The 27,807-nt window shown below is 34.4% G+C and overlaps 2 protein-coding genes across 3 annotated transcripts; both read right to left on the bottom strand.

The window, feature by feature from the left end:
• On the bottom strand, positions 1 to 4,334 carry LOC110717685 (probable receptor-like protein kinase At5g18500). Its single transcript, XM_021896448.1, has 8 exons — positions 3,733 to 4,334; positions 2,706 to 3,354; positions 2,485 to 2,589; positions 2,110 to 2,232; positions 1,853 to 2,023; positions 1,537 to 1,666; positions 1,005 to 1,217; positions 1 to 512 (listed from the first exon to the last, which is right to left on the bottom strand). Exons 2-8 carry the CDS (start codon positions 3,326 to 3,328, stop codon positions 444 to 446), a joined length of 1,434 nt encoding a protein of 477 aa, XP_021752140.1. The 5' UTR covers positions 3,329 to 3,354; positions 3,733 to 4,334; the 3' UTR covers positions 1 to 443.
• A 7,410-nt stretch (positions 4,335 to 11,744) lies between these two features.
• On the bottom strand, positions 11,745 to 15,265 carry LOC110717793. 2 transcript variants are annotated; one of them, XM_021896559.1, is made up of 7 exons: positions 15,034 to 15,265; positions 14,891 to 14,960; positions 13,633 to 13,801; positions 13,386 to 13,497; positions 12,997 to 13,296; positions 12,776 to 12,892; positions 11,745 to 12,315 (listed from the first exon to the last, which is right to left on the bottom strand). In XM_021896559.1, exons 5-7 carry the CDS (start codon positions 13,213 to 13,215, stop codon positions 12,097 to 12,099), a joined length of 555 nt encoding a protein of 184 aa, XP_021752251.1. In that variant the 5' UTR covers positions 13,216 to 13,296; positions 13,386 to 13,497; positions 13,633 to 13,801; positions 14,891 to 14,960; positions 15,034 to 15,265; the 3' UTR covers positions 11,745 to 12,096. The 2 variants fall into 2 exon arrangements, with proteins under 2 accessions (XP_021752251.1, XP_021752250.1); XM_021896558.1 differs by having other exon boundaries at positions 13,633 to 13,814; positions 15,034 to 15,253.
• Positions 15,266 to 27,807: the final 12,542 nt, after the last annotated feature.

The following is a 27,807-nucleotide window of genomic DNA, read 5'->3' as shown; positions in this document are numbered from 1 at the left end:
TAAAATATTAACAATCCCATAACTTCTCTATATTTTATCCATCAAATATTCTCTCAAGTATATCAACAACTCCTCTAGCCTAAAAAGGCCTGTACAAAACAATTCTGATTGCTTAAGCATAACAGAAAATGCCCAAGACTACTTATACAAACCATATCTACTACAATACATAGTACTCGTCGCACCAAAAATAATGAAAAAAGTACTCTGTTAAACCCACAAAAAAAAAAAAAAAAAAAAAAAGAAGGGGGAGAAGAGGGGGGGGGGGGGGGTGGCCGAAGGCCAAAATGACTATATATATATATGCGGATTCAATTTTTAGCACTCAATCTCAGCACAGATCACTCACATACTTCGACTGTTTGAAGCATGCAGTTTCATCTGTTAACTATTGGCTTCTTACATGTTGAGGATGTTTTTTGTCCACTTAGGCTTACTGATCTTTAGATTGCGTTCAAACTAAGCCTTGGAGATTCAGCCTCTCCGGGTTGAGCTCTTCGATGCCTCCGATCCTGCAAATTCAAAAACATAGTCTTAAAATAGCTTAATTAAAAACTTTTTACTGCCTTTGTACTGAGTATGATTCTTTCTTTTAGTTTCTTATACACAAGGATTAGAACAAGTATAGTGATCTCATTTTAGTATGCTAGTTTGAGAAAATTAAAATACCATCCATGTTTAAGAAGTAGAATCGATGGAAGAATTATGAGAAATCTGAGCATAAATGTAATGACTTCGAATTGAAGAACATGTCTAAATTATAATGATTATGATTCCATCTTATGCAATCAGTAAGGTTCAGGAGTTTAAGGAACCTTGAGTAAAAATAAAATACATTTCTTATTTCTCTCAATTAAGCAGCAAGTGTTTGATGCATAAGACAGGGGTAAATCTAATTTACAGCTAGTAAAACCTTGAAATTTTGCAGCTGAAGATTTTGACGCTTTTAAAAGTTAACAGGGCCAATTTAATCTATGTATAAGGCTGGTTTAAGGAAAATATACCTCACGAGGAACAGGATATTCCTCGGACTCAAGCATTCGAGCAACTTGACCCATCCTTGGCCGCTTTTCAGAATCTGGATCTACACACCGCAATGCAGTCAAAAGTGCTCTCTTAAGAGCCCTCGTTGAAGGTCTAGTGTCCATGTTGGGATCTACTACCTCTTCTGCACGCCTGTTACCAACCATAGTTTTAAGCCAGTCCACCAGGTTTACCTACAGCCACACAAGGATGATTTATACTTGCTATCAGATTTTACAGAATGTTGAGTTCTTGCTCTAATATCAACCAATGACAATGCTGATTCAGACCAGAAAAATTAATTTTTTTTATAAGCTTCAGCTGGAAGGTTTACTTAAAGAATAAAACAACAATGGCTTCAGTGTAGTTTAATATAGTGTAAACTTGTCATAGTTGCATGATCTAGAACACAATATCAATCATTCTCCCTCAGATTTGAACTAAACAACATTTAAGTGTCTTGTTTTTGAGCTTTTCATACAGTAAAACTAGCAGAATTTCGATAGGCTTTACCTCGTTCTGGGGACGAGCGTAATCTACTGGGTCCCTCCCAGTAATAGATTCCAAGAGAACAACCCCAAAACTGTAGACATCACTTTTCTCGTTTAGAAGGCCACTATTGGCATATTCTGGAGCCACATACCTGCAAGATAGCAAAAAAGCAAAATACAATTCAATTATTTACCAAGTATATACGTCGTCTTTTTAATTATTTCATAATCTTTTATTTCAACAGTGAAATGGTTTTATGGTAATTATAGACATGACGAACTTTGGGCGCAATTAGAGAGCAGAGGATCAGCTAGAAGTTAAAAAAAAAAGCTCTTACCCAAATGTGCCCATAACTCTAGTAGCAATGTGAGTTTTTCCAGCACCCAACAGCTTTGCCAAGCCAAAATCAGACACCTTTGCATTGAACTCATCATCTATTAGTATGTTACTTGATTTGATATCTCGATGCACAACCTTAGGCTCAATGGCTTCATGCAAGTAAGCAAGGCTGTAATGAATATTAGTATTAGTAATCTCAGATACATTAACTTTGCACTTCATAATGTCTTGAAGTTTCATTTATAAACAACTTACGCCTTAGCAGTGCCAATAAGAACCTTCATGCGAGCTTCCCAAGTAAGATTTCCATATTGGTGCATTGCACCATGAAGCCATTGTTCCAAATTTCCATTATTGACATACTCATACACCAGTAACCTACATAACATTTTCATTTTGTATTAGTCAGCACATCTAAGACATGTTCTGTCTACAATGAACTCAACCAATTAATGTAAAAAAAATTATCTAAAGCACTATTTTAATTTAGGTACTAAATTGGGATATCTTGCTATTTAAATAACCATACAATGAAGTCTTAATTAAGTATTTTGATCGTTTACATCTCTCAAATTCATTTATGAGTGAAGGTTTTGCTTTTAAACCTACAGCAAAAGCAAAAGCATTTACCTGTGAGTTCCTTCAATGCAGTATCCAAGAAGTCGAACTAAGTTTTTATGTCGAACATGACCAATAGCCTCCACTTCTACCCTGAATTCCTTCTCTGCCTGTCCACTGCAATGCAATTATCAAAATCATTACATAATCATCTTGCAGTCCATGATATCATAGAATCAAAACATAAACTCAACAAGTAATGAACACCGAAGTAAGCTATTTTTTTCACCTACAGGTTGTTAAGAAGCCTCTTTATTGCAACCGGGGTCCCATTAATAAGCTCACCCTGGTAAACAATGCCATATCCTCCCTCACCAATGACATTCTGTTTGGAAAAGCGGTCTGTTGCAACTTCAAGGTCTCTTAGGGTAAACCAGTGTCCCCAACCAAGACGAGATATTTCAGGAAGTCCAGATAGTGGAGAAGGAGCACTTATCGGATGTGAAGAAGGCTTATCCCCCATTGGAGACCCAACACTATCATTTTCGAAGCGTGTAAAAGAGCCTGAATGCTTTCCATTTTCTTCTGTTTTTATTTTATCGACACTTGGATGAACTAAAAGCCTGTCTGAATCCTTCTCTTTCAATTTCTCTACAACACCATCTGGATAACTACCATACACATTTTGGGAAACATGGTCCACTCTGATTTCACGAATTTCCTTAGAAATCGAAGGAATTTGGGTAAGAGGTAAACTGGTGTTAGCTCTTCGAGATTTCTTCCTAGCAGTAAGGCACAGATAGAGCAATATCGAAAGGATAATTACAATCAAAGCGCCAATGGTTACTCCTATTAATTCCCACAGCCTCACACCAGCAACTTTTTTGGACATTCCAGCATTGAGTTCAGACGCCATTTTAGTCGAAAATATCGAATAATGTCCTACAACACAACAGCAGTATAAGTGGAAACACGGCAATACAAGCCTAAACGTATAGTTGCACACTTCTATAGTTCTATATGACAGTTGACAATTTGACATCCCATAATTCAAGTCATTTTTCAAAACAAAAACAACACATATACCACCAAAACTTATCCTTTTCATAATCTCCCACAATAAATGCAAAGTTCTACATTCACATAAACCTCAACCTGAAAATCTTCATAATTTGATGACCAAGAAATGTGACAAATAATAGGACAAAAACAGCATAAGAACAAACAAAATCTTAGCTAAATAATTTGACCTCACTCATAAATAATGCAAACACAAGACAAATTGCAAAATACTAAAGCAAAATTCTGAACATGTTATACCTTTTTATCAGAATTCAGCCCCTCCTAATATGAACAAAACTCAAATTCTGGATCTAGTACTGCAACAAAACAACAATCATTCTGAAATTTAACAAACACCCAGATGCCAAAATCACTCCCATTGATCAAAACTCAATGAAAAAATGCAAAATTCTTGAAATTATGAAATGGGTAATTGAAATCTGAACTAAAAAAAAGTGGGAAAACCCAGAAATAATGAGAAAAATGAAAAGGGTTAGTAGCTGTTGGAAAGAAAAATTGTAAAATTTGTGAATGTGAGGAGGTGGTGGTGAACTAGGTTGTTGGAAGAAGGTTTAAAGAAGAAGGCAAAAGAGTAATCAATGGTAGGTTGAGTAGAGAGAGAAAGTGATTGTACTTCCTTCCCTTTATTGCCCCTGCCTTCTTAAGTTTGCAATTGCATATAGTAAAAGAGAAGCATGAAAATGGAAGCTTCCTCCTTTCTCTCTCCTCTCTTCTCTTCTGAAAATCAAAAGAGGAAAAAAAAAGAAAAAGATATTGAGATCTCAATTCTCTATTCATGAAAATGATTGCTAGACAAGTCCTCCAGTTCACATTCCATTATACACACGCGGGTGTACCTGGAGTTAGTTAACACCTAGTTAATTCAGTATTAAAACACTTGAATGTAAAATAGATACTTTTGTAATTTCGTGTTAATAAAATGAGATTAAAATACTAAACTCGATAAAAGTTGTAAATTTAGAGTTAGATGACACCTAAATAAACAAGTAATAATATACCCGAATGTATAATAGATATTCATAAGTGGTGATAATATAATGAAACAAGCTTTAAAATATAAAACTAAAAGGTTGTGTCGGTTTAAATTGATTAAGTAAAGATGGGGTAGTTGTTTAATCTTGTTTAGGAGTCAAACTATAAAAATCAATACTACCTGAAGAAGGAGGATTAAATAATAATAGTGTAATAATTAAAGAAAAAGGGAAGAGTATTAAATGTAGAAAGAGAGAAGGAAGGTGGTTCCGTTACAAAAATGAATTGTTTAAATGAAATCAGGAGAAGGGTTTACCTGAAGAATAGACTTATTGCCCCCACTTTATTAAAGAGCACTAGTAGTACTATTGTATGAACTTAATGCAAGTATGCATCTCAGAAAAATTTAAATTTTGTTATTTTAATACAAAGTACTACATATTATGTGTTGACTTACATTAAAATTACTTGTTTAATTCACTTATTTTAGTAAAAAAAAGAAAGTTATAAGAAAAAAACATAAGTTTTAATAAAATTGATTTTTAAAGAATTTTTTTTTCATGGTAAAATCACTAATTATATAGTTACCTTTACCTATTATGAGTGATTTTAAAATGTAACATTTTTGCAAAGATAATAACTTATCAAGTTATCAGTATAAAATGGAAGTGCCAACTTTACACAGTGAATTATATTGGGTATTGTTTGGTCATACAAACGTAATTTTACATATGAGTTTTTTTAGTTGTGTACTTGTGGCAACTTTCGAACACTATTCATTTTAGATATATATGCACGTTATGCATACGTAATTTTATACACAGAACATGCAACCCATTTTACATACTTTCTCGGCCCCCTTTTATAGTGCCCATTTGGGCTTTTATGTATGTCAATGTAACACTTTGACCATAAATATCGTTAGTTGTTTATTACTAAAAAAATAAGAATTGAATATTAATAATCTATTCATCGAGACGAATCAAATAAGACCCAACATGACTATATTATGTCTTATATATTAAGAGTAATTTAGAAGATTTTCTCACATTATGATTAGTGTCAAGATTCCAAATGGAAACTATAAAAAGGGGCGAAGGGAGTACATTTGCATGGAAAAACATTAAATTTTAAAAGTGAATAGAATTATAAATAAGTAAGATTGTAAAATTATATTAGGTAGTTTAAGTGGACACCAAATCAAATTAATCAAGAGTTGACTTGCATTATAGAGATCAAATATTCATATTTGACCATCTTTCATCTTTGACTATATATAATATATTCGATAAAAATGTTACGTGAGCTCTTATTAGATTCTTCCCAGGTCCTAGCATATACTATTCAAATTATATATATATTTTTATGGTATGTGCGTTTTTTAGCATTTACTATAGATAATATTCAAGGAGATTAATGTCAATGACTACTACTTCAAAAGAAAAAGAAAAAAAAAAAACCCTTATAATTTGGCCTTAGAGCTACATTTATTATCAAAAATGTTGCAATATATAGTTACGTATGCTACGTATGGACTTCATGCAGAAAGGTTATTTCACTCCTTTACTCAACCATAGCATTGATAGCAAATATGGACGTGTTGGATTGGTTTAAAATGACTAGTAGGCAAGTATACATTGATTCTCACTAATTACAAGTACTTTTCTTTTAATTAATAATTTTGGATTTGGAAAAAAAAAATGAACAACAAATAAAATTTAAGTGAAATAAGGAAAGTGTGCGTACGTGGATGAGCTATTTTACATAAAATGAAATTAAAGTTGGCAAAATCTAAATACTAGTAAATTTCCCTAGTATTAAAGATCGAAAAAGAGTTGTCAATTTGAAAATTCAATCATGTATATATCACGACTATTTAGTAGGATGATAAGACAGTATAATCTAACTCAAAAGAGTTGCTTGTTGAAACACCATTACAATTTTCTTAAATGCTTGATTAAGTAATACAATCACAATTTTTCCAAAATAAGTGTATTTTATAAGATCGAGGTTTAATTTTTAGGTTAATTGTGATCTCTTTACGCATAAGATTGTAGTTCTCCCCGTTTTTGTATTTCACTTGATCCACCATCCTCTATATCTTTGGATAATAATGCATGATCTAATACATAATAGAGATGAGAAATATCCAAATTTGATTTCTAGGATCAAGGAGAAAGGTAAATGTAATGTGATTATATTAGTACAAAGTATAAAACATATTTTTGAATTTCAATCATTAGTTTAAGCTTTTGGTTGAGGTGGTCAATAATATGTTTTACTAGTTTAGGGCCTGTGCAAATGCACAGACTCATAATGATAAGATCGCGTAAAAAAAAAAAAAAAAAAAAAACGGTAAGATTGATTAACAATGACTTACAAGTATGTAACTCTTTTTTTGTATATCCTTAAATTTCTTGTTTGTTACATAAATATTTTTTTATTTTAAAGTAATATCATTTTTTTTATACAAATTCATTTAAAAACAAATAGCATTTTGAAGGGAAAATTTTTCATAAATTTGTGCTAAGTATCCTATTTGGTGATTACTTTAGTATGCAGTATAAATACTCTATCATTCATGACACATCTTCTTTGCATTGGAAATTTTTAGTAAAATGTAGATTACATATAACTTATATATGGTAATGAATTAAACCACCTGATTTTGGTTTAGATTGAGTAATTCCAAAACTCAAATTATTTTGCTAAGACCATTTAATTATGAAAGTCAAATCGTTTATTTAAATTAATGAAGGGGTTACTATTATCAATATTTTCATTTGATAAATTTTATTATCTATCACATCAAAGTAGTTAGATAGAGTTATTGAATGAATTTTCCTCGCTCAAATAATAGAAAATTTCTGTACTTCAAAAATGAACTCGAAGCTATTACATGAGATAGCAAATTAATGTGTAATTAAATTAGCTTAAAGATAAGGTATTAGCTTAGTGTATGTCTATTATTCAACAGCTCAATATTGTTCAAGTGACCATCATTTCCTACACGTAGGGGCAAAGATCGAAGGTGATATAAGTTAGCACATTGCCCTAACAACTATTGAGATTGACATCTCACTTTCTTTTCTTATAACTTCATTAATAGTGAAAGTGATAAAGACTTGTTATCTTCTAATAGAACACATATAACATAAACTAAAAGAGCCTTATCTATCATTGCTTACTCAAAATACTACCAATATGGACAATTGCTACTTTTATAAATTCAATTCGTTGGTGATTGAAAGTGCGTTTTATTCGGTTGATGATTTTTGCTTATCTGACTTATTTTGAACTTACATGTTTTTTAAACAAACTTATTACATATTGATTTTAGATGTGAGTTAAACTTAAAAAATACATATTTTTCATGAATCTAAGTGATATTAACTTATTTTTAATTTCATGATCCGAGCTTCTTGACACTTTGGGGTTGTTTGGCAATCGGCGGTTGGCTTGTTTGTTTGGCTTGTTTGACTAGCTGATAGTATTAGCTGTATGGATTGACTTTTTACTGTTTAAGCCGGCTGTTTACAAAAGTGTTTGGTAAAATTATTAATGGGTGTTAGCTATTTATTAGTGATAAAGTGGGCAAACAAGCCAAAAGCTAATAGAAAAAGCCACTCCTATTAGCTTTTGGCTTTTGACGGAAAAGCCTACTTAAAAGCCAACAAAATAGCTAACTACCAAACATATTTTTTGGTTGTTTGACCAAACTAAAAAGCCAAAAGTTAGGCAAAAAGCCAATTGCCAAACACCCCCTTTATGTCTTGGATAGAAATCATTTTTCTGAACTATTGAATACATCGATCGAAACTTATATCAATCAAGACTTTTTTGAAATGATTTTTAATTAATATATTGGAACTATTTTTGAGTTTTACTTACTTCATATTTGGATAGTCTGATGTTAATAAAGAAGAAAAAAACTTATTTGAATTGTCTGATGCTAATAAGCTGACCAAGTAGATTTAATCAAAAAACAATTTAAGAAAAAGTGTTATGTATTAGGTCATGATCTCTTCACAAGCCATAAGGAAAACAAATACTTTTATTTGTATTCAATAATATTTTAGTTCAAATTCTCTTACAATTTGAACACAATAAACAATACTCCACTAAATTTAATTTGTAGCAACATTAATCCGTTCATGAGTGCCAAATAGGTCCATATTTGATGGTATTATTGAATATTTATTTGGATGATTACATCATTGATTACAAGATGGTGTAAGTGGTAACATTAATTACGGAGTCCTAAATTTGCAATTACTCCTAAAATATATCCTACTACATTATTTTATCTCAAAGTACGTATTAATGTTGTACTTCGTATATTTATTACGAGTAAATTATTAATTATGACAAAGTGACGCATATACGTATGATATCACATAAATTTGTATGAGAAGATGAGTTGGGTGTGTATTTGCACATGCAATACAACTACAAAGTACAAGTTGTTGAGGAAACTATTAATCTTACGCAAAATCCCCGTGCCCCTGCCCCTGTAATTATCGTCCACAACGTGCCTCTCTTTGCGCCCTTCTCGACTTCAAGTCTTCCCACTTTTTTTCATTCAAGGTCTTCAACATCATATGAAAATATTATTGTTCTCTAGAGCTTGCGAAAGTTGACCCAATCTGACTTCACAACTTAAGTAATTTCATATTAATCGAGGTTGGTAATTTTCTATTCTTATGATAAACAGGCCTGGGCTATACCCGTCATAAGTGTTCACTTTATAACTAAGGAGGTTCCACCTCAAAACCATATTCCACTTACATGTGGATTTGCTCATGAGCTCAACACTCCCCCTTACATGTGAGTTGTCCATAATACTGGCCAGATCACAACACAACCCAACCTGGGCTCTGATACCATGATAAACGGGTCTGGGCCACACCTGCCACAAGTGTCTACTTTATACGACCAAGGAAGTTCCACCTCAAAACCATTTGGCAATAAGGGGAGTATGTAGCCCCTTAGCCTTATAAAGTGGACACGACTTTCTATTTTCTTCAATGTAGGATACACATCCCAATATTCCTCTTCACTTTTATACTCTTTTAATGTGAACAACACTTTCACTCACATGTGATTTTGCTCATGGACTCAACATCTTATTAGATTGATGGGAATTAAAGTAATAATTTTTTTTTTATTCTATCTAGTAAATCACTCATATTGTAGTTGTTAAAACTATACATTGACTTGACCGATGAATTACATGGATTTATAACTTACTTTGTATATTGTTTTCTAATATGAAGTACATATTGTGACCAAATTCTCCCTCCACAATTTTAATCCCACATTTAATTCTTTTATTGTATTGTGTTTTATTATGACTTGTTATAGAAGGTAAAGTATGACACTGGAACATTAATACCATCACAACTCTAGTCTCTTGACGATAGAACCCTAATCATATCATAACTAAAATTTCACTGCAAAAAAAAAAAATAAAAAAATAAAAAATAAAAAAATAATTCACCTTGCCCCTATTCACTTCCTTGTGGTTCACTCAACCATCGATTCATATACGATCAATAACCTTAAATTTAGGGCAGACATGAGCTGAGTGAATCAAAACTATCATTTAAAGCAAAAAAGTCTTACGTCTTAATCTATCACTTTGTGCAAATTAATACAGATCAGTAATCGACAATGCATGTTATTGGTCGACTGGTGTATGTTTTCGCCTGTTCTTGAGTATTTGAATATTTAAATTGAGTGACAATTTTTATTGTACTGTAAGTATATTTTTTTTTTTATTTTTTTTTATGGGAAACAATTTGAATGAAACTTGATTGAGCAGACTGACACAAATACACGATGACACACAATTTTCCAAGAACTTCTCAATATTTGGAGCATCAATGCACCATTCCAAAAAACAATTATTTTGGAGTAGGATTAACAATTTCATAATTAAGTACAAACTACAAAGTACATGTAAATAGTGCGTGTTAATAATTTGGTCAGTCTGTAGTTCTGTACCCTGTGTCTTGTGCCTTTACCTCGTAAACTAATCACATAATTAGTATGTTGACTTCTCATCAACCGACCGACCCATGCCATAAATTAAGAAATTAACACAAGACTTCTTAAACAGAATTAACATTATTAATTAAGAATATTGCAGGACAAAGATCTACTACTGTAATTTATTATAAGGATGTATTTATTGCATGTTTAATTTTTAGGGTAATGTTATATGTAGCTATAATGGCTATATATAAGTATTAAATATACTCTTGAAAATTGCATAAAATTAGGAATTCGTGACAAAAACACGCGTAAATCAGTGTAATTAGTGTTTATATTTTTATGATTTTCTAACTTTATACGATTTTCTAGTGTGTATTTAATGCTTATATGTAGCCCTAAGGCTATGTATAGCATATTCCTTAATTTTAAAGTTGTAAAACTTTGCCTATTGCTAATGTACTCCTTATTATTACTTCATTACTCCGTTTTTTTTTAAGTATTACTTAGTAACTTTTTTGATATGTCTTGATGATTCTATCTCTCATTATCAATTAATTTTATTATTTTATGACTAGATTAGTCTCGTGCGATGCACGATTGAACAAATAAAATTTTTGAAAAAATTAGAAACAATAAAAATTTCCGAAACAAATAATACATCACATATTAAAAAAATTTAGAGCTCATAAAAAAAGTAAATGATCAAATAAGTATAATAAAGAGTTACCACTACAAGAAAACAGCTTGTTTCCGACGGAATTTTTCCGTCGGAAACATCGAAAAATCTGTCGGAAAACAGCGTTCCGACGGAATTCCGTTGGAAGCAGTCTGTCGCAATACCCTTCGTAGGAAATCCGACGTTTTCCGAGGGAAATTCCGTCGGAAGCCACTATTCCGACAGAATATAGCTGGTTTTGACTTTAAACGAGAGTCCGTCGCAATTTTCCGACGAAAATTTTTCCGTCGGAAAAGGACATGTTCCGACGAAATTATTCGTCGGAATCTTCCCACTTCCGACGGAAAATTCCGTCTCTACTTCCGATGGAAATTTCCGTCGGAACATGTCATTTTTCAACGGAATTTTTCGTCGGAAGTGGGAAAATTTCGACGAATAATTCCGTCGCAAGAGGTGAAAATTCCGATGAATAATTCTGTCGAAAAGTAAGATCTTCCGACGGATTTTTCCGTTGGAATTAGTCCTGTTTTTTTAGCAAATTAAACGATTTAATTTGGATTTCGTCACCTATATATCCTGCACCTAATTTAAGATAAATTTGAAGTTATGATTTAATTACAAAAATATTTTTATATATTTATTTATAATAATGTATACATTGTGTGCAACTATACAACATAATCTAAATCTAAATATATGTACATACTATATAAACAAATTCTAAGCTACATCCGGAGTACCTTGCCCTGCACCGCCGCTACCCGAGTCGTTCGTGGGGTCTCGACGCTGATGTGGAATGTTGGAACATGGGTCGTTGCTGGAGAATCGACGCATCATCTCTTCATACCTCTCTTGGTTTCTCCTTTCTTTTTCGGCCAATCGAGCCTCCATCTCGACTTCCATTTCACTCCGCAAAGCTTGCACCCTCTTCTCCACCCTCTGCTCCACCCTCTGTTTCACCTGATCCTGCATCTGGGAAAGAAAGGAAGGCATGTACTGGTGGGAAGACTTGGAACCTGAACCCTTCCTGTTGCCATAATATAGCTCTGCACCTTGCCAAGCCCCTTCACACGACCCTTCTTATTGCGACCACCTACAGTTTCCCGGTACAACTCATTTGGACTCTTCCGAATCCCTTTGGTGCTTGCTTTTTCAACTTTCTTCTGGTAGGCCTCCTACAATATACACATATGAAAAGGTGCACACAGATGTAAGTTAAAATCAGCTTTCTGAACAAAATAGAACCAAGTAAGGCCTATATGACCTATTCTTTGCCCATTATCTACATTTCTTACCAAACGAACCATTTCTTTCTCATAACATGTCTATTATAGGTAGTTTTAGATGTACATGCCTTGAAATCACAAAAACAACCAACTAACTAAGTTTTGGGAACGATTTGGACCAAAATAGGACCAACTGATGCCTATATGACCTATTCTTTGCCTATTTTTTTTACATTTCTTACCAAATGAACCATTTATTTCTCATAACATGTCTATTGTAGGTAGTTTTAGGTGTACATGCCTTGAAATCACAAAAAAAACCAACTCCCTAAGTTTTGGGAACGATTTGGAAAGTAATTCATGAAATCTATAAATAAATTCAAATCCTAAGTGTTATTGAAGTTATTACCGCAATATGATGTGCTTTGGTGTTGGCTGGTACTGTGCCTTTCCAAGGCACTTCCTTGAAGTGCATCTTCAGAAACAGCTCATGGGCTGTTGGGAGCTGGCCTTTATTCTTCGCCGCCTTTGATTATACATGCAGAAAATGATAAACTTTAAATGTTAGAGCACCTGTACATAGTAATACACAATTCTCTTCTATTTTATCTGCCTATTCAACAAACTTACCACCCGTTTAGCATGTTGTACAGCTGACATCGAACCCTGATAGTGGGTAGCTTCAACCGCATTTTCCATTAAGCCGCCCCTCCTGTTCTTCTTGTTTTGGGCCGACCTCTTCTTGTAAGTTGGATCAGTGGCAACAATATCCATCATTTTCTTGTGGACGTCCTCATTGAACCAGCCTGGCTTGGCGCCTCTCATCTTGTGCGTGACTGTGTAGAACATGTCACGTAGCCGAGTAGCAAACTTCTTTTCAAAAGTGTGCTTCACATCCTCGATCAATTGAGGTGTCTATGTGAATTCTTTCTGCAAATGATAAACTTTATAAGTCATATACTCAACTTCATCTCATACTTTTCATAAAACATGTGTTAATTAAGTTTAAAATAGCTTACGCTGAATAAGTTCCACCAGTGTTCATCCACCTCTCCGTAATTCCTCCAAGGCTCTCGATAGTACCCGATTAGCGTCCCGGAGACCGCATTCCTCACCTTGTTGTCGTCAAACCTACATTTAAAGACGAAACCACAAAGTTAGATGATCAACAACAAAAAAGTAATATAAAACTTGTTACAGGTAATAAATAGGTTAATTTCTCAAAATTAAGAATATAAAACCAATTCATTGAATGTATGTACGTACCAGAGCATAGTAGGGTCTAATACCGGCAATTGTGAATGCTCCTGTGTCTGATCTCGTGATGAGCTGGAAGTGGGCTCCTAAGTAGCACCTAAATCATGTGCATCCGCATCCGCCATGTCCTCATCGGAGGAGTCGAGCTCCATTGTCCGTTAACCTTTGTCTGTACCGCCTGCCATGATCACCTGAAATAGTTGTTAATAACATGACAGCATATTAAGAATGTCATTCCAGTAGTAAGTTTTAGGTGTACATGAGTGCTAATAGAACAATGTCATTCCAAGCATTGGGTTGCTCAAGGTGCACCTTTAGAGCAACAACCCCCCTATTGACTGTCCAAACAATCCTAGCAGCCCCTCATTAGCAAATGAAATCAACACAAAGTTATTAAGAAGCAGCACAATCATAATTTATCTTCATCTCAACTCAAACAATGCAATTTTAAATTCCTGACAAAACGTGATTAACAACAATTCCCTAAAAAATCAAGACCTGAAATTCAGCTATCAGAATTTCAGCTATCATAGTATACCTGAAATTCAGCTATCAGAATTTTATAAAATTAAATCATGCTCAAATATAGGAGAATCAACATCTAATTCAATCAAGAAATCCCTAAAAATAACAATAATTCTAAAATTTTAACAAGCCCACCCATTGACTATCCAAACAATCACAGCAACCCCTTCAAACACTTTAAGTGCCAACAACATCTTCTCCACCACACAGCACCGCCAATACGGCATCTCTTTTCCCACCAATCAGCACCGGTTAATTCATGGTCATCCTACTCATCCAATTTTCAAGCCAACCTCGTTCAAATTCACTAAATAATTAATCAATTTGACTTAGTTAATTCACTAATTTTCTTACACAAATGAGTCAAAATTCCAACCCCGTTACGGAGCGAATTATTTCCTATGCATATAAAGTCAATGAACTTTCACCACAGGTTTGCATAGAGAGAGCCACTTTATCTTACATCACTAAGGCAATCCCACATAAATACCATCGAAGAAATTGTTCTGTTTAAGCATACAAAACGATTATTCAGATAGCAAGTAGTTTATTTGAAATTTTATTAAAAGTAATGATTTATTAAAAGACCAAGTCCATTGTCTATTTTACAATAACAAGCAAATTCAAAGAAGGAGAATAACAAATTCAAAGACGGCTGGTGATAGTGGTGAAATCCGGTGGCTGTTGACATGGTGGTGGTTAGAGTTTCACGAAAAAAAAAGAAAATGGCAAAGAAACTTACTAGACGGCAGTATTGGAACAGCAGGGGATGGAGGCTTCACGGCTGGTGGTTGTGGTGAAACCCGTGGTGGCTGTTGACATGGTGGTAGTTAGGGTTTTGCCGAAAAAGTTTGATTTAAAAAAAAATAAAATAAATACACTTACCAATGGCGGCGGCGTAGTTGAGGCGGCTCGGTGGTGGTCGGTGGAACGGCAGTCGCCGGCAGGATCTCCACTTCTCTCTTTCTCTTTCTCTCTCTTCGTGTTTCTGAATCTGGGCAAAGAAGGAGCTTTGACTTTTTTTTTTTATTTTATTATTAGTTCTGACGGAATTATTTCCCTCAGGGAAAAAATTTTCCAATGGAATATTCCGTCGGAAGCAGTACATTTCCGAGGGAAAAAAAATCCGTCGAAAAAATTCCGACGGATTTTCCGTTGCAACATACCTTTTCCAATGGAATTTTCTGACAGACCCAAATTCCGTCGGAAATTTTGTCTGTCAGAACAATTCCGTCGGAAAACGACCTATTTCTAGCAGTGTACTTTGTCAGCATAATAAGAATTACTCTATCAATGTTATAGAGGTTACTCCATTTTTTTACTAGCCCAAGGAAAACACGTATTAAAAGGAATATTTTTAAAATTATCAAATCACTTTTTAAATAGAAATAGTTACTCTTGTCTTACAGAATATTCCCTCTGTTCTCTTTTTTTTTTCTTATTATTATTATTTATTTTTATTCTACTTTTCATTTTGATATGCTATTTTTTTTTTAATATTATCTTATTACTACATTTACTTTATTTCTTTATACAATAGTCAAGAAAATTTTCATTTTATCCCATCTTACCTCCACCACATGGTTCACATAAACATATACGAAGTGTAATAATACCAATGTTTCTAAACGACTTTCTCCCCCCCCCCCAAGATAAGTTTAAAAAAAAATTAAAAAAGCACCTTTTTTTTATTCTTATGACTTCGTTTTTAGTTCTAATAGAGGCTTGTCAAATTGCACTCTACAATCGATGGCTCCTGGGAGAAAACAAACGGAAGATGCGGTTTTGGATGGTCTGAAAGGTGAATGAAGGGGACTTTTTTGATGCAGGAGCTAGCTTTTGGCTAGCAACCTCGGCCTTGCATACAGAGGCTCAAGCGTGTCTTGAGGTCTTGAATGGTGCTATATAATGGGCCTCTCAAAGGTCCTCTTATATTTTGACTCGATGAACTTGGTCACTTATTATATGACAGGAGGACATACATGATTAGGGGTGAGCAAGACCGGGTACCCGGTCATATTTGTAATACCCGGATCCGGAACCGGTTATAACCGGGTCCCAAGAATTGGAACTGGTCCCGGAACCGGTTAATACCGGATCCAAATTTTTTGGAACTGGTCCCGGACCCGGTAGGAACCGGTTCCAAAACCGGGTACCCGGTATTATTCAACGTAGTAACATACTGTTTTTTTCTTTATAATTGTTATATAATATATTATTATATATAATGGAATTTTGCAGGCTAGTTATATTAACATAATAATATCCCTAAATTAGTTTTGGAGGCTAGCAAAATACAAATATTTCAAAATACAAATATTACAAACTAATAAGCCAAAAAGTACCAATTCAACAACCTAAAATATCAGTACAACAAACTTCAACAATGCTGCAAAGTCCAAACATCCAAACATAACCAAAACAACTACTTAAATAAAAGTTCAGAAAAAAAAAGGGAAGAAAAGGAAGGGCAGCAACAGGCAGCAGCTGAGCACACCATCAGCAGGCAGCAGCTGAGCACACCATCAGCCAGCAACAAGACCAGCAGCAAGTCAGCAACCATCTAAGCAACGGAGAAAGACAGCATACAGCAGACAACAAAGCAAAGAGGCAGCAGCCAACAAGGAAGCACAAATTCCCTATAAACAAAAGCCAAAATGTCCTTAGAATATTTGTCATTTGATATCTTTTCATACAATATAATTAAGAATACAATTATACAAACCTTTGTCACATCAATTATTTCCAACAAATTCATTAACTTGTGTGATGCCAGTGTCACTACCATCCAATTCTAAAAAAAACAGTAAACAATATAAGTAATAAACTTAGAGAAATAAAATAGATAAATATACAAAATAATAGAAGTATTAGTGTATTACCTTCTTCATATTTTTGAACATCCTCAAGGAAGCGCTCAATATCAATGCATACATTTGACGCCCTTAACCAATCTTGAGTACAAACTAAAGCTTCCACCATATTTGGCCCCAAACTACTACGAAATTGATCAAGTATGCGACCCGATGTACTAAATGCGGATTCACTAGAAACCGTAGAAATTGGTATAGCCAAAATGTCCTTAGCCAATGTTGACAATACTTTGTATTTGTCACTTTTTTCTTTCCACCAACCCAAAATATCAAACATTTCCCCTTCAACCCTTCTCTCCCGAGCTTCTTCAAGATAATAATCCAATTCACTTTTTTCAACAATAAAATCACTTTCTTCCTCATCAAAATCATCATAAAACTTTTTCATTTGCTCACTATTTGAAGAGCTCAAGTTTTCAGAACCATTATCCACATTGGCAACATTAATATTACGATTATTCTTGAAAGAGGAAGAAGCAATAATAGCATCATAATGGTTAAATAACTTTTGAACATTGTCATACAAATTGTCACAAATAACATCGACTTTGGCAAAGTTGTTAGGATAAAGTTTTTTAAAAGAATACTTCAAAAACCTAAGCTTATATCGAGGATCTAAAACAACCGCAACTAACATCATGATATTAGTTTTACCGAGATCCCCATAATACTTATCAAACTTTTCCCTCATTTGTCTACCCATAATACGAATATCCATATTTGTAGAGTTTTCCCATTCTATCAAACAACTTAACACCTCCAAAACCTCGTGAAAATACAAGTTTGTAGTAACATATAAACTACCCGACATTTTCTTTGTAGACTCATAAAATAATTTCAAACACAAAGACAACACTTTAGCATTTACCCAATCTTCTTGTGTAGGTACTCCATCCTTGAGTTCCCTACTAAAATCAGGATCATCTTCCGCAAACCTATTAAAAGCTTTTTCAAATTTCAATGCGGTTTCAAGCATGAGAAAGGTAGAATTCCATCTAGTTGCCACATCAAGACAAACTGAACCTTTACAAGAAACTTTAACCAACATAGAAGAGTGTGCAAACAATTTAGCTCTAGAAGGTGAACTCCTCACATATCTAACAGCAGCACGAATTCGAGCAATCGAAGACTTCACACTAGATAAACCATCTTTCACAATCAAATTTAGAACATGACAAGCACATCTCATATGAAAAAATGAACCCTCCAAAACAAGTTTATCATGAAAATGTGTTTTCAAATATCCAACCGCCACATCATTTGAACTAGCATTATCAACAGTTAAAGAAAACAATCGATCCTCAATCTCCCATTTAAGAATACATGCCTCCACAACTTTTCCAATTTCCTTACCTTTATGACTATCCATTAATTGAAAATTTAAAATTCTTTTATGCAACTTCCAATTATCATCAATAAAATGAGCAGTCAAACAAAGATAATTAAAATTTTGAATGGAGGTCCAACAATCAGTTGTTAGTGACACTCTCGATTTCAAACACCCAATTAATTTCTTTAATTTTCCACTTTCACAAACAAATATATTCTTCACATCTCTTGCAACTGTAAAACGTGAAGGTATATGAAATTGAGGTACAGCAACACTACAAAAATACCTAAAACCTTCACGCTCAACAATAGAAAATGGTTGTTCATCAACAATAACCATTCTTGCCAAACCAAGTCTACAAGCAGTTTCATCAAATTTCCAATTAGAGACTATAGTAGCATCAGATTCAGGAGACTTGTAGACAGAAATGAGTTTTTGCTTTTTGTCTACATTTGGAGGGTATTTTGAACATGCACCAAGGTGTTTCTTTAATGAAGAAGTTCCATTATTAGTATTACCTGTTAGCATTTTCTCACAATATTTGCATTTGACTTGAACAATTTTTTTGGTTACTGGATCTCTAAAATCCCAAAAATGGTTCCAGTATTCAGACTTCCTCTTGTCACCAACCTTGGTTGATTTGGTTGTTGCATTCTCGTTTCCAACCTCACTTTCATCATCCATAGGGACTGACGAATTGTCGGTATTGCTCATAGTTCTGAAATAGGAACAAATTAAACTTTAATAAGACATAAACATTACACAAAGTGAGAGTGATTATATGCATTACACAAATACATACAACAGTCAGAACTGATATTGTCTCACTCACATAAACACAAAGAAAGAAAGGAGAGACAATATGCACAGATCCTAGTACATCATCTTCATGAAGAATACAAAAAGGAATTGGAACTTAATAAAGAAAAAATGGTAATTAATCTTATGAAAAGAAGGTTCCTTTAGTTGTTGAAACACTTTCTCCTCTATAAAAACCTTTTAAACAAGCAGAATTCTACATAGAAATCCAACTGTAGTTCCTGCACATGCATCACCATCTACATCTTTCTCCACAACTACAAATTTCAGAAAAGACCAGCTCAATAAAACAAGAAATAGATCTGAAAATCTGAAAAAACAAGGTAAACCAATATCATGATAACTAGATTAAAAAAAAAAAAAACACTATTGCAAAGATGCAAGGTGAATGTGATCAGAAGATGGGATTGTAGTGTAGTGTAGTATGATTTTTTTATTTAATCATTCAGTCAGGAAAAAAATTCAACAAAAAATTTTTGAACTTTGGGAAATATCTCCTCTAAAGCAATTTTTCCACTAATCCATCGCAAGTGGTAAAAGCCAAAAGATAGAACATTGAGTTATTGACTCTGTTCTTCCAATGTTTTTAACTCTATCAGGGAGAATGCAAGCAGCAAACATAACATCATTAAAACGAAACCCCAGTATACCCACCTCATGTACTGAGATCAACACCACAATGTTAACAGCCAAACAACAACTTCTATAAAAGCAATGACTGAACTAAACATGTACAACAACTAAAAATGGTACCCACCAATTAATACTCAATAAGAATCTATTCAAACACCCAGAAATTGCAGAAAAAGACTATAAGTGCAGTCAATTTGTACCAATTCATTGATTTCAGCATATTAAACACTCGTAACACCCTCAGAAATTGAAGAAAATAAAAATTAAAATTAACATAAACACTCTAACTATCTCCAAAGAAAATGCAAGCAGCAATAAACAGTACCAGAGATCTACATATGCAAGATGAAACAAAAAGCAAACAAAGTGAGAAAAATACTTACGAAAGAGACAGTCGTTCGGTGGCTTGATGAGAAAGAAAGAGAGGATGAGATTTTGAGTACCAAGAGAAAAATACTTACGAAAGAAGACCGAGAATCAGTGAATTGATGAGAACGAAAGAAGACAAGATGAGATTTTCAGAGGAGAACAGAGAAGATTGAGAATGAACAGAGAAGAACAAAACCCTAGCAAAAATGAATTCAATGAAATGAGGAGGCTTAGTGGCTGACAGAAACCCTAGCAGAAATGAATTGGATGAAATGGGCCTAATGTTGTATTGGACTGTGGATTGTTGGGTTTTTTTAAAAAAAAAAATAATTTTTTATAACTAAATCAGTACCGGTTCCGGGTACCCGGATTGTCTGGATCCGGGACCGGGTACCCGGAACTGGAATTGGTTTAAACCGGGTACCCAGTGGGTACCGGGTCCGAAATTTTAGGACCCGGTCCCGGAACCGGTTACAACCGGGTCCGACATTTTGGACCCGGTCCCGGAACCGGTGGGACCAGTTCCGGGTCCGGACCCGGCGGATCCTAACCGGTTCCGGGTCCGGTACCGGGTACCCTGGGTCTTTGCTCACCCCTATACATGATATAAGCATCTTTTGGACTACGCAGAAATTAAGAAGCTAGGATTGCGTTTTCAATGTTGTAATATTCTCAAAGTAGACAAGAAACATGTGCAAAGGGCAAATCTGCTTGAATTGCGAATGATAGTCACAATAGTTTAATTTTTTTTTACGGACACTTTGTTTGTGTTATGCTGATATCAAAAATAAATAAATAAATAAATAAAAAGAATTTATATGAATAACAAGGAGGAAGATTTTTTTTTTTTAAAAAAAAAAACGGAGGGAGTACTAAATTTATTTATGATGTCATAAATAATGATTTTTATAAGTAACATTTTTTTTAAAGAAAAATAAGCAACATTTCCTTTTCAATGCATTTACCTATAATTTTTTTTTATCCACAAGAACTAATTCCACAGTATAATTAAAGATAAGTAAATAAATAAAATAAAATAAAAACTGTAAAACTAAGCTTAAAACAACTTAAGTGATATCTAGTGTGCCTTTTGTACTTAGAGTTGCCCCAGCTGGAGGATTTCCTGAAGCGTCCAACAAAGTGATGAAATTTGAGGATAAATCGAATTGCTAAAGATTAAAGGCACAAACTATAACACCTTTAAATTGTAAAGAAAAATTACATATTGTATGTGAAGATTATTCGAATATAAAAAGTGGGATGTAAGAAACACATGCATGCAATTTTTTTCAGCCTCCTTGCAATTACACGTGATTATTGCATCATTCATTGATTTGATTAGTTGTATAACTTGTATTTGCATATCGTTCGTAGTTTGCTAATTTCTTTTCCTTGATTTGATTTTAAAAAGATATATTCTTTGTATATCTAACATTGTGTTTGGGAATTGACTTTTATAAGAAAAACTATATACGAACTATGTAGTAATAATTAATGTGTAAAAACGTATGCAATAATAATGCTCAAATTTATCATGTTTGTTTTAGTAGATAAAAGAGGAAGGCCAGGATAAGAGTGTTTTAACAGATGTGAGAAAGAAATAGATAACAGTTGTAAAATTAAACAAGAAACTCACACAGAATTTACGTGGTTCATCAACAATGTGTTGGCTATATTCACAAGCATGCGACACGAGATTAATGGTTTTATTAATATTAAGGAAAAATAGATTACAAATTCGATCAACAAAATACAAAATGATCGACAAATATCAATTCAAATTGTCAGACATATTGTTTTCTCTCTATGAACGTAGATAGTCTAATGACCTAGCAAATTTAACGACTCTTTAAATTTTTCTGAATGATACAACGGCTAGGAAAAATCTAAATATATAGTGCTCCCTAGAATAGGAAATATATATCCCTCGTGAAACCGATCTAATTTATAAATATGCCCACTACGCACACGGGCATGCCATACAGGGCATTGGCTCCCTCGATATCAAGGCAGAGAGCTCAAAGCTAATTTCGTTTCCTCAACCTGGCACGAGTGTAACACTGCAAAAATTGGCGAATCTTCATGAATTTTTTGATGAGGCACGGGCGTGCATGCATGCCTCTCTAAGTCATGGCCGTGTGCCTCCCTACACTTTTCCTAAACATGATTCTAAGGCATATTTCTTACAGGAGGAAGGGTTTTAGCTGAGGAGTTTGGACAGTATATACTGATCTATTTATTAATTTCGATAGGGTAACAATGTGACTATACTACTAATTAATACTTGTATTAGACTACAAAGGTTCAAAATCTTCGCATATGAAGATACTCGATTTACTGGCCGACCTGTTGTGGGGCATCTAAATTTATTTTATTTATTAGCCTCGTTGGTCTTTTGTTTTAATAGCCTTAATCAAGTTACTAGACATAGAGGGGCCTTGTGACCATACTATAATTAATAATGACATGTTGTATCCTCACCCATAAGTCCCATATGTAAACCCAATGGTCATGTAAATCGTCATTAATTCAACATATCTTAACCAATTTTAAACATATTGCTCTCATTGTCCGATCCGTACAACTAATTATGGGGTGTGGCCGTGTGGGTGTGGGTGTGGGTGTGGGGGGAGGGAAAAGGGAGGCTTACCATATAAATGTACAAAATAATATGGGTGGGTGTTCCTTTGTTCTCCGTTTCGACATCGTGTTTTGCCTGCTCAAGGGTTTTTAATAGGGAAATTTTTGGGGATCATGCAGTGTCCTGTGCTAGGATGGTGGGTATTAAAGATCGGCAAAATATTGTTTATGATACCCTTGTTGATATTTGTTTTCAGTCTGGGATTTCTGCAAGAAAGAAGGTTGTTTATGATATTTGTTGATATTTGTTTTCAGTCTGGGTTGATTGGAGGGAACGACGGGGCTCTTCGACCTGCAGATGTGTTACTTTATTCCCGAGGCAAAGGCCTTGATGCGTGTGTTGACTTGACGGGGTTTTCTCCTTTAACACAATGTAGGTTGTCTGACTTCGTTCCAGGACGTATTGTGTCAATTGCAGCTCAGGGGAAGTGGGACAAGTATGGGGCACGTTGTAGGGTTGTTGGCTATGGTTTTCTTCTTTTCTCCTTTCATTGGGGGAACTAGAGAAGGAGGTTGTTGCGTTGATGAAGCAGATTCTGGCATTTGCTAAGATTTAGGATATTGGTGCTCGTGCAGCTGCTCACATCTTCAGCAGGATCGGATTCGCTATATCTAGAGGGGTGGGGGCCCAGATTGTATCTTGGCTCCCCACTAATTTATTGTAATTTGGTTAACTTTGTAGGTTTTTGTTATTTTTCATAGTAGTAGTAGTAGTAGTAATAATAATAATAATAATAATAATAATAATAATAATAATAATAATAATAATAATAATAATAATAATAATAATAATAAAGGAAAAATTGCCTAAAATAATCCGACCTTTGCCTCATCCACCCAAAATAATCCCAACTTTCGATTATTTTTTAATAATCCAACCTTTATACCCAATCCGTTCCTAACGGTCCCAAGTGACCGGTTACCTGATAAATAAGTAAATTTTTTTGGGGTTTAAAGTACACGTGTCACCGTATATAATTTGTCTAAAATTTTAAATAAAAAAAATTGAATCTAAAAAAAAAAAATTGGCAGCTACCCATCACTCTTTCCCACAGCCCCAGCCACCGTGAGATCGGAGCAGTAACCGTAAGATCGGAGCAGCAACCGTGAGAACGGAGCTCGCGGCGCAAGATGTGTCGCCGTCATGCTATTGAGGGTGGTCTGGGCGGCCGAATTTGTTGATAATTTAGAGTGTTGTATGGTGCGCGCCCGCGCCCATGTAAAGCGCGCCCGCGATGAGAGCGCGCCTAAACCGGACACCTCTCTGGAAATCAGCATGTTGGATGAAAGTGGGAGGCGCGCCCGCGCTGCCTGGTGGTGCGCCCGCGCTGCAGACCGCGCTCAAACCGCGCCCCTCACTGTCTTCTGGTTTCATTTGCAGACTTTCTGGGAGGAGCTCCCGCTCCAAAAAGAGGCGCGCCCGCGCGTCCAAGTGGCGTGTCCGCGCCTGTTTGAGGCGCGCCAGCTCCTGTTGTGGCGCGCCCGCTCCTATTTGTTGTGCGCCCGCGCCTGTTTGTTGCGCGCTTGCGCTGCTTCCTAGTTCTGCGGTTTTTTGCTGACGGTTATTTCTCTTATAAAAGAGAATCTTCGTGAACAACGAAAAGACACAGAACATTTTTCAATCTTTTTCACTCCCAAAAAATATTCTCCACATTTTTCTCTCAATTTTCTTGCAAACTATTGTGAGAAATCTCTTGAAATTTAGCCAAATTTGTAAATTATTCATTGTACTTCGATTCTAAGAGCTAAGAACAAAATTTTCTGTCAATTGTATCTCAAATAGAATTTTCGGTTTAACCCAAGCACCGTGTGGGGGAAATAAACCTCTTTAGGAAAGTGTATACACGCCTTTGACAGTGTATCAAGGTTTGAGACTCAAGTGGTCATCATTTTCTCATGTTTATTTTCATCATCTTCAAGGCTTGGTGTTGAGGCAAGTTTGGATTCTTTACATTAGTGTTTTATTTGTATTTTTCTGAAATACTTTGTAGTCTTGGTGCTTGGTTGTAATACTTTTAATAGTATTTGGTTTGTTGTATAATTGATTGTTATTATACACAATTTAGGTTTTGTTCCCACACAATTTTAAGTAATTCTTTGCAGCCACCCATCACTCTCTCCCCCAGCCCTAGCCACCGTGAGATCGGAGCAGTAACCGTAAGATCGGAGCAGCAACCGTGAGAACGGAGCTCGCGGCGCAAGATGTGTCGCCGTCATGCTATTGTGGGTGGTCTAGGCGGCCGAAATTAGGGCGGGGGAAGGTGAGGGAGGTCAAACTTGAGCCGGGGGAAGGGGAGTGAGGCCGGAATCGGGACAGGGAAGGCTGGGGAAAGGTGCTGGAATCGGGACTGGGGAAGGGGAGGGGGTCGGGATTGGAGCATAGAAGGGGTTTTCGAGGGTGGGGAGATGCTTTTATGGTTCGTCGACGGTGCTTTAAACGTTGCCTTATTTTTGTAAGGGAGGGAGGCGGATTGGTGGTTCAGGGTAGGGGTTCAGGAGCATCATCGGCGCTGGGATTGGGGGTCTGGGTGGTCGGAGCCACGGGGCAGGGGAGTCAGGGGCGGCGGGGAAGAGTTGGGCTAGTGGTGGTTTTTGAAATAATTAATTTTATTTATTTTGTTAAAAAAAATTAACTTTTTTAAAAAATTTATTTTAGTTTAATTTTATTTTTTTGACAAATCATAGGCCGACGCGTGTCAAGTATATTGTTATAACAAGTTACATGACCGGTTGGGATCATTTTGAGCGAATTGATATCAAAGGTCGGATTAATAAAAAATAATCGAAAGGTGGGATTATTTTGGGCGGATGAGGCTAAAGTCGGATTATTTTGGGCAATTTTTTCAAAAAAAAAAAAGTATCTTGTAAATCAATCAATCAATAACATATACTAAAATAGACACCGAGAATGACACATGTCGTTTTCTAGAGTCGTTTTTTCCCTCCAAAAACCATTTTCCAAAAATAAATATATTCTAACTTTATTTTTCTTTTTATATCTTATCAATTGACAACTTAATTAAGTCTGTAAATTATACTCTGTATATATTTAATTTAGATATTATAATTGAAATTAAAGATTCTTATTACTAATATTAATATTACTTGTATTTTTTTTCCTGATATATTACAATCACATGGATTTAATTTATAGTACGAAAAAAAAAATTAGGTTATATTGCATCAAATTGACTTAAATACATAAATCTACTATAACTTTATATTATAATAAAGGTGAAACTAAAAATGACATATGTCATCTACTTTTAAAATAATTTCACGCCAAAATAATTTTTTTTTCTTTTTTTCCAAGGCTTTTTTTTTTTGAATAGTTTGGCAAAGCTTCTCAGAGAATATTTAATATTATGCAATAATATTTCCCTTACTATTTGGTAATTATATTCTATCTATAAACATCCAACAAAATATTATTTGTTTATTTAAACTATGCAATAATAATTTCCTACATATAACTTTGTGATGTAATACATAATTTTTTTATTGGTCATGCATGTAATACTCCCACTATTTTATTTAGTATGATATAATTTTATTTTTATATTTGTAATTACGAATATTTATCTTAATTTGCAATTTGATAATTATTATAAATAAATATAGTGTTAAACTAATAATAAATAGTAAAATTACCGTGCATGACACGGGACCTAATCTAATTTTAGTATAAAAAATAGTTAATTTGTACTTTTAAAAAACTCATACTTACAAATATTTAGGAATTTCATTTCGATACACATTCTTAAATTGGATGTAATTAAAGTTCTAAGTAAAAATAAATAAATAAATCCTTGCACTATACATTTTGAAAATTTTTGCAAGCAATATATATAGAGCTGTTAATTCGGGTAAACGAGTCGGGTTAGTGTGAGTCAGGTCAACTCGGATCGGGTCAATTCGAGTTAATGTCGTAACCTATGCGGGTTGGGTTCGGGTTGGGTCATGCTTGAGTCGGGTCACGTCGGGTCATACATTTTATCGGGTTTGGGTCTGGTTTAAGTCGGGTCAATAACAGGCTGGGTTCCATTCGGGTCGGGTGACTGAAAGGTCGTGTTTAATTCGGGTTTTAACGGGTTCAGACGAGTTAGGGTCATTCTCGGGTTCGAGTCAGGTTCGATTCAAGTTAATAATTTGTGGGTTATAATCAGTTCGGGTCATTTTCAGGTTGGGTCATGTTTGGGTTTGAGTGTCAAATATTGGGTTAATCTGGGTCTTGGGTTTATTTCGGGTCGGGTCATATTAGGTTCGAGTACATTTTTTAGGTCATTATGTTAACCGTTCATGTATTGACGTTCACGTTTAATCATTATCAATTTCTTCATTTATTGTAAGATTTTATTATTTCAGATAAGTTCATATTCAAGCTAATAATTTTAAACTACATTTTTTTCACTTATTTTAGGATAAATAATTTCATATAAGTTCAAATTCGAACTAATGAGTTCATATAAATTTAAGATAAGATATAATAAGTTCGTATTAATTCTGGTAAGATATGTTAAGTTAAGATTTTTGGAAGATAAGTTCAGACCCTATTCTAATCTATTTTTCATTATTTCCACTCATTTTAGGAAACAATTGTAGATTAGTCTATATTCGAGTTAATAAGTTCAAATAAGTTTAGATAAGATATATATAATAAGTTCATATTAATTCTAGTAAGCTAGGTTTAGTTTAGATTTTTAGAAGATAAGTTCAAACCCTATTCTAATCTATTCACATTGTTTCCACTCATTTTAGGGATAATAATTTCAGATAAATTCATATTCGAGATGACATGTTCAAATGAGTTTAGATAAAATGCAATAAGCTCATATAAATTTGGATAAAATAGGTTTAGTTTAGATTTGTCAATTTGAGTGTTTGGGTCGATCAGTTAACTCGCTTCGGGTCAATTTGAGTTAATTGCATTACTATTCTAGTCGGGTTACCTTAGGTTTGGGTCGGGATAAAAACATATCAGGTTGAGTTCGAGTC

The sequence above is a fragment of the Chenopodium quinoa genome, unplaced genomic scaffold (assembly GCF_001683475.1).
Source record: "Chenopodium quinoa cultivar QQ74 unplaced genomic scaffold, ASM168347v1, whole genome shotgun sequence".
Lineage (NCBI taxonomy): Eukaryota > Viridiplantae > Streptophyta > Magnoliopsida > Caryophyllales > Amaranthaceae > Chenopodium > Chenopodium quinoa.
Note: the sequence above shows the minus strand (reverse complement) of the source record. Positions and strands in the feature narration are given on the sequence as shown.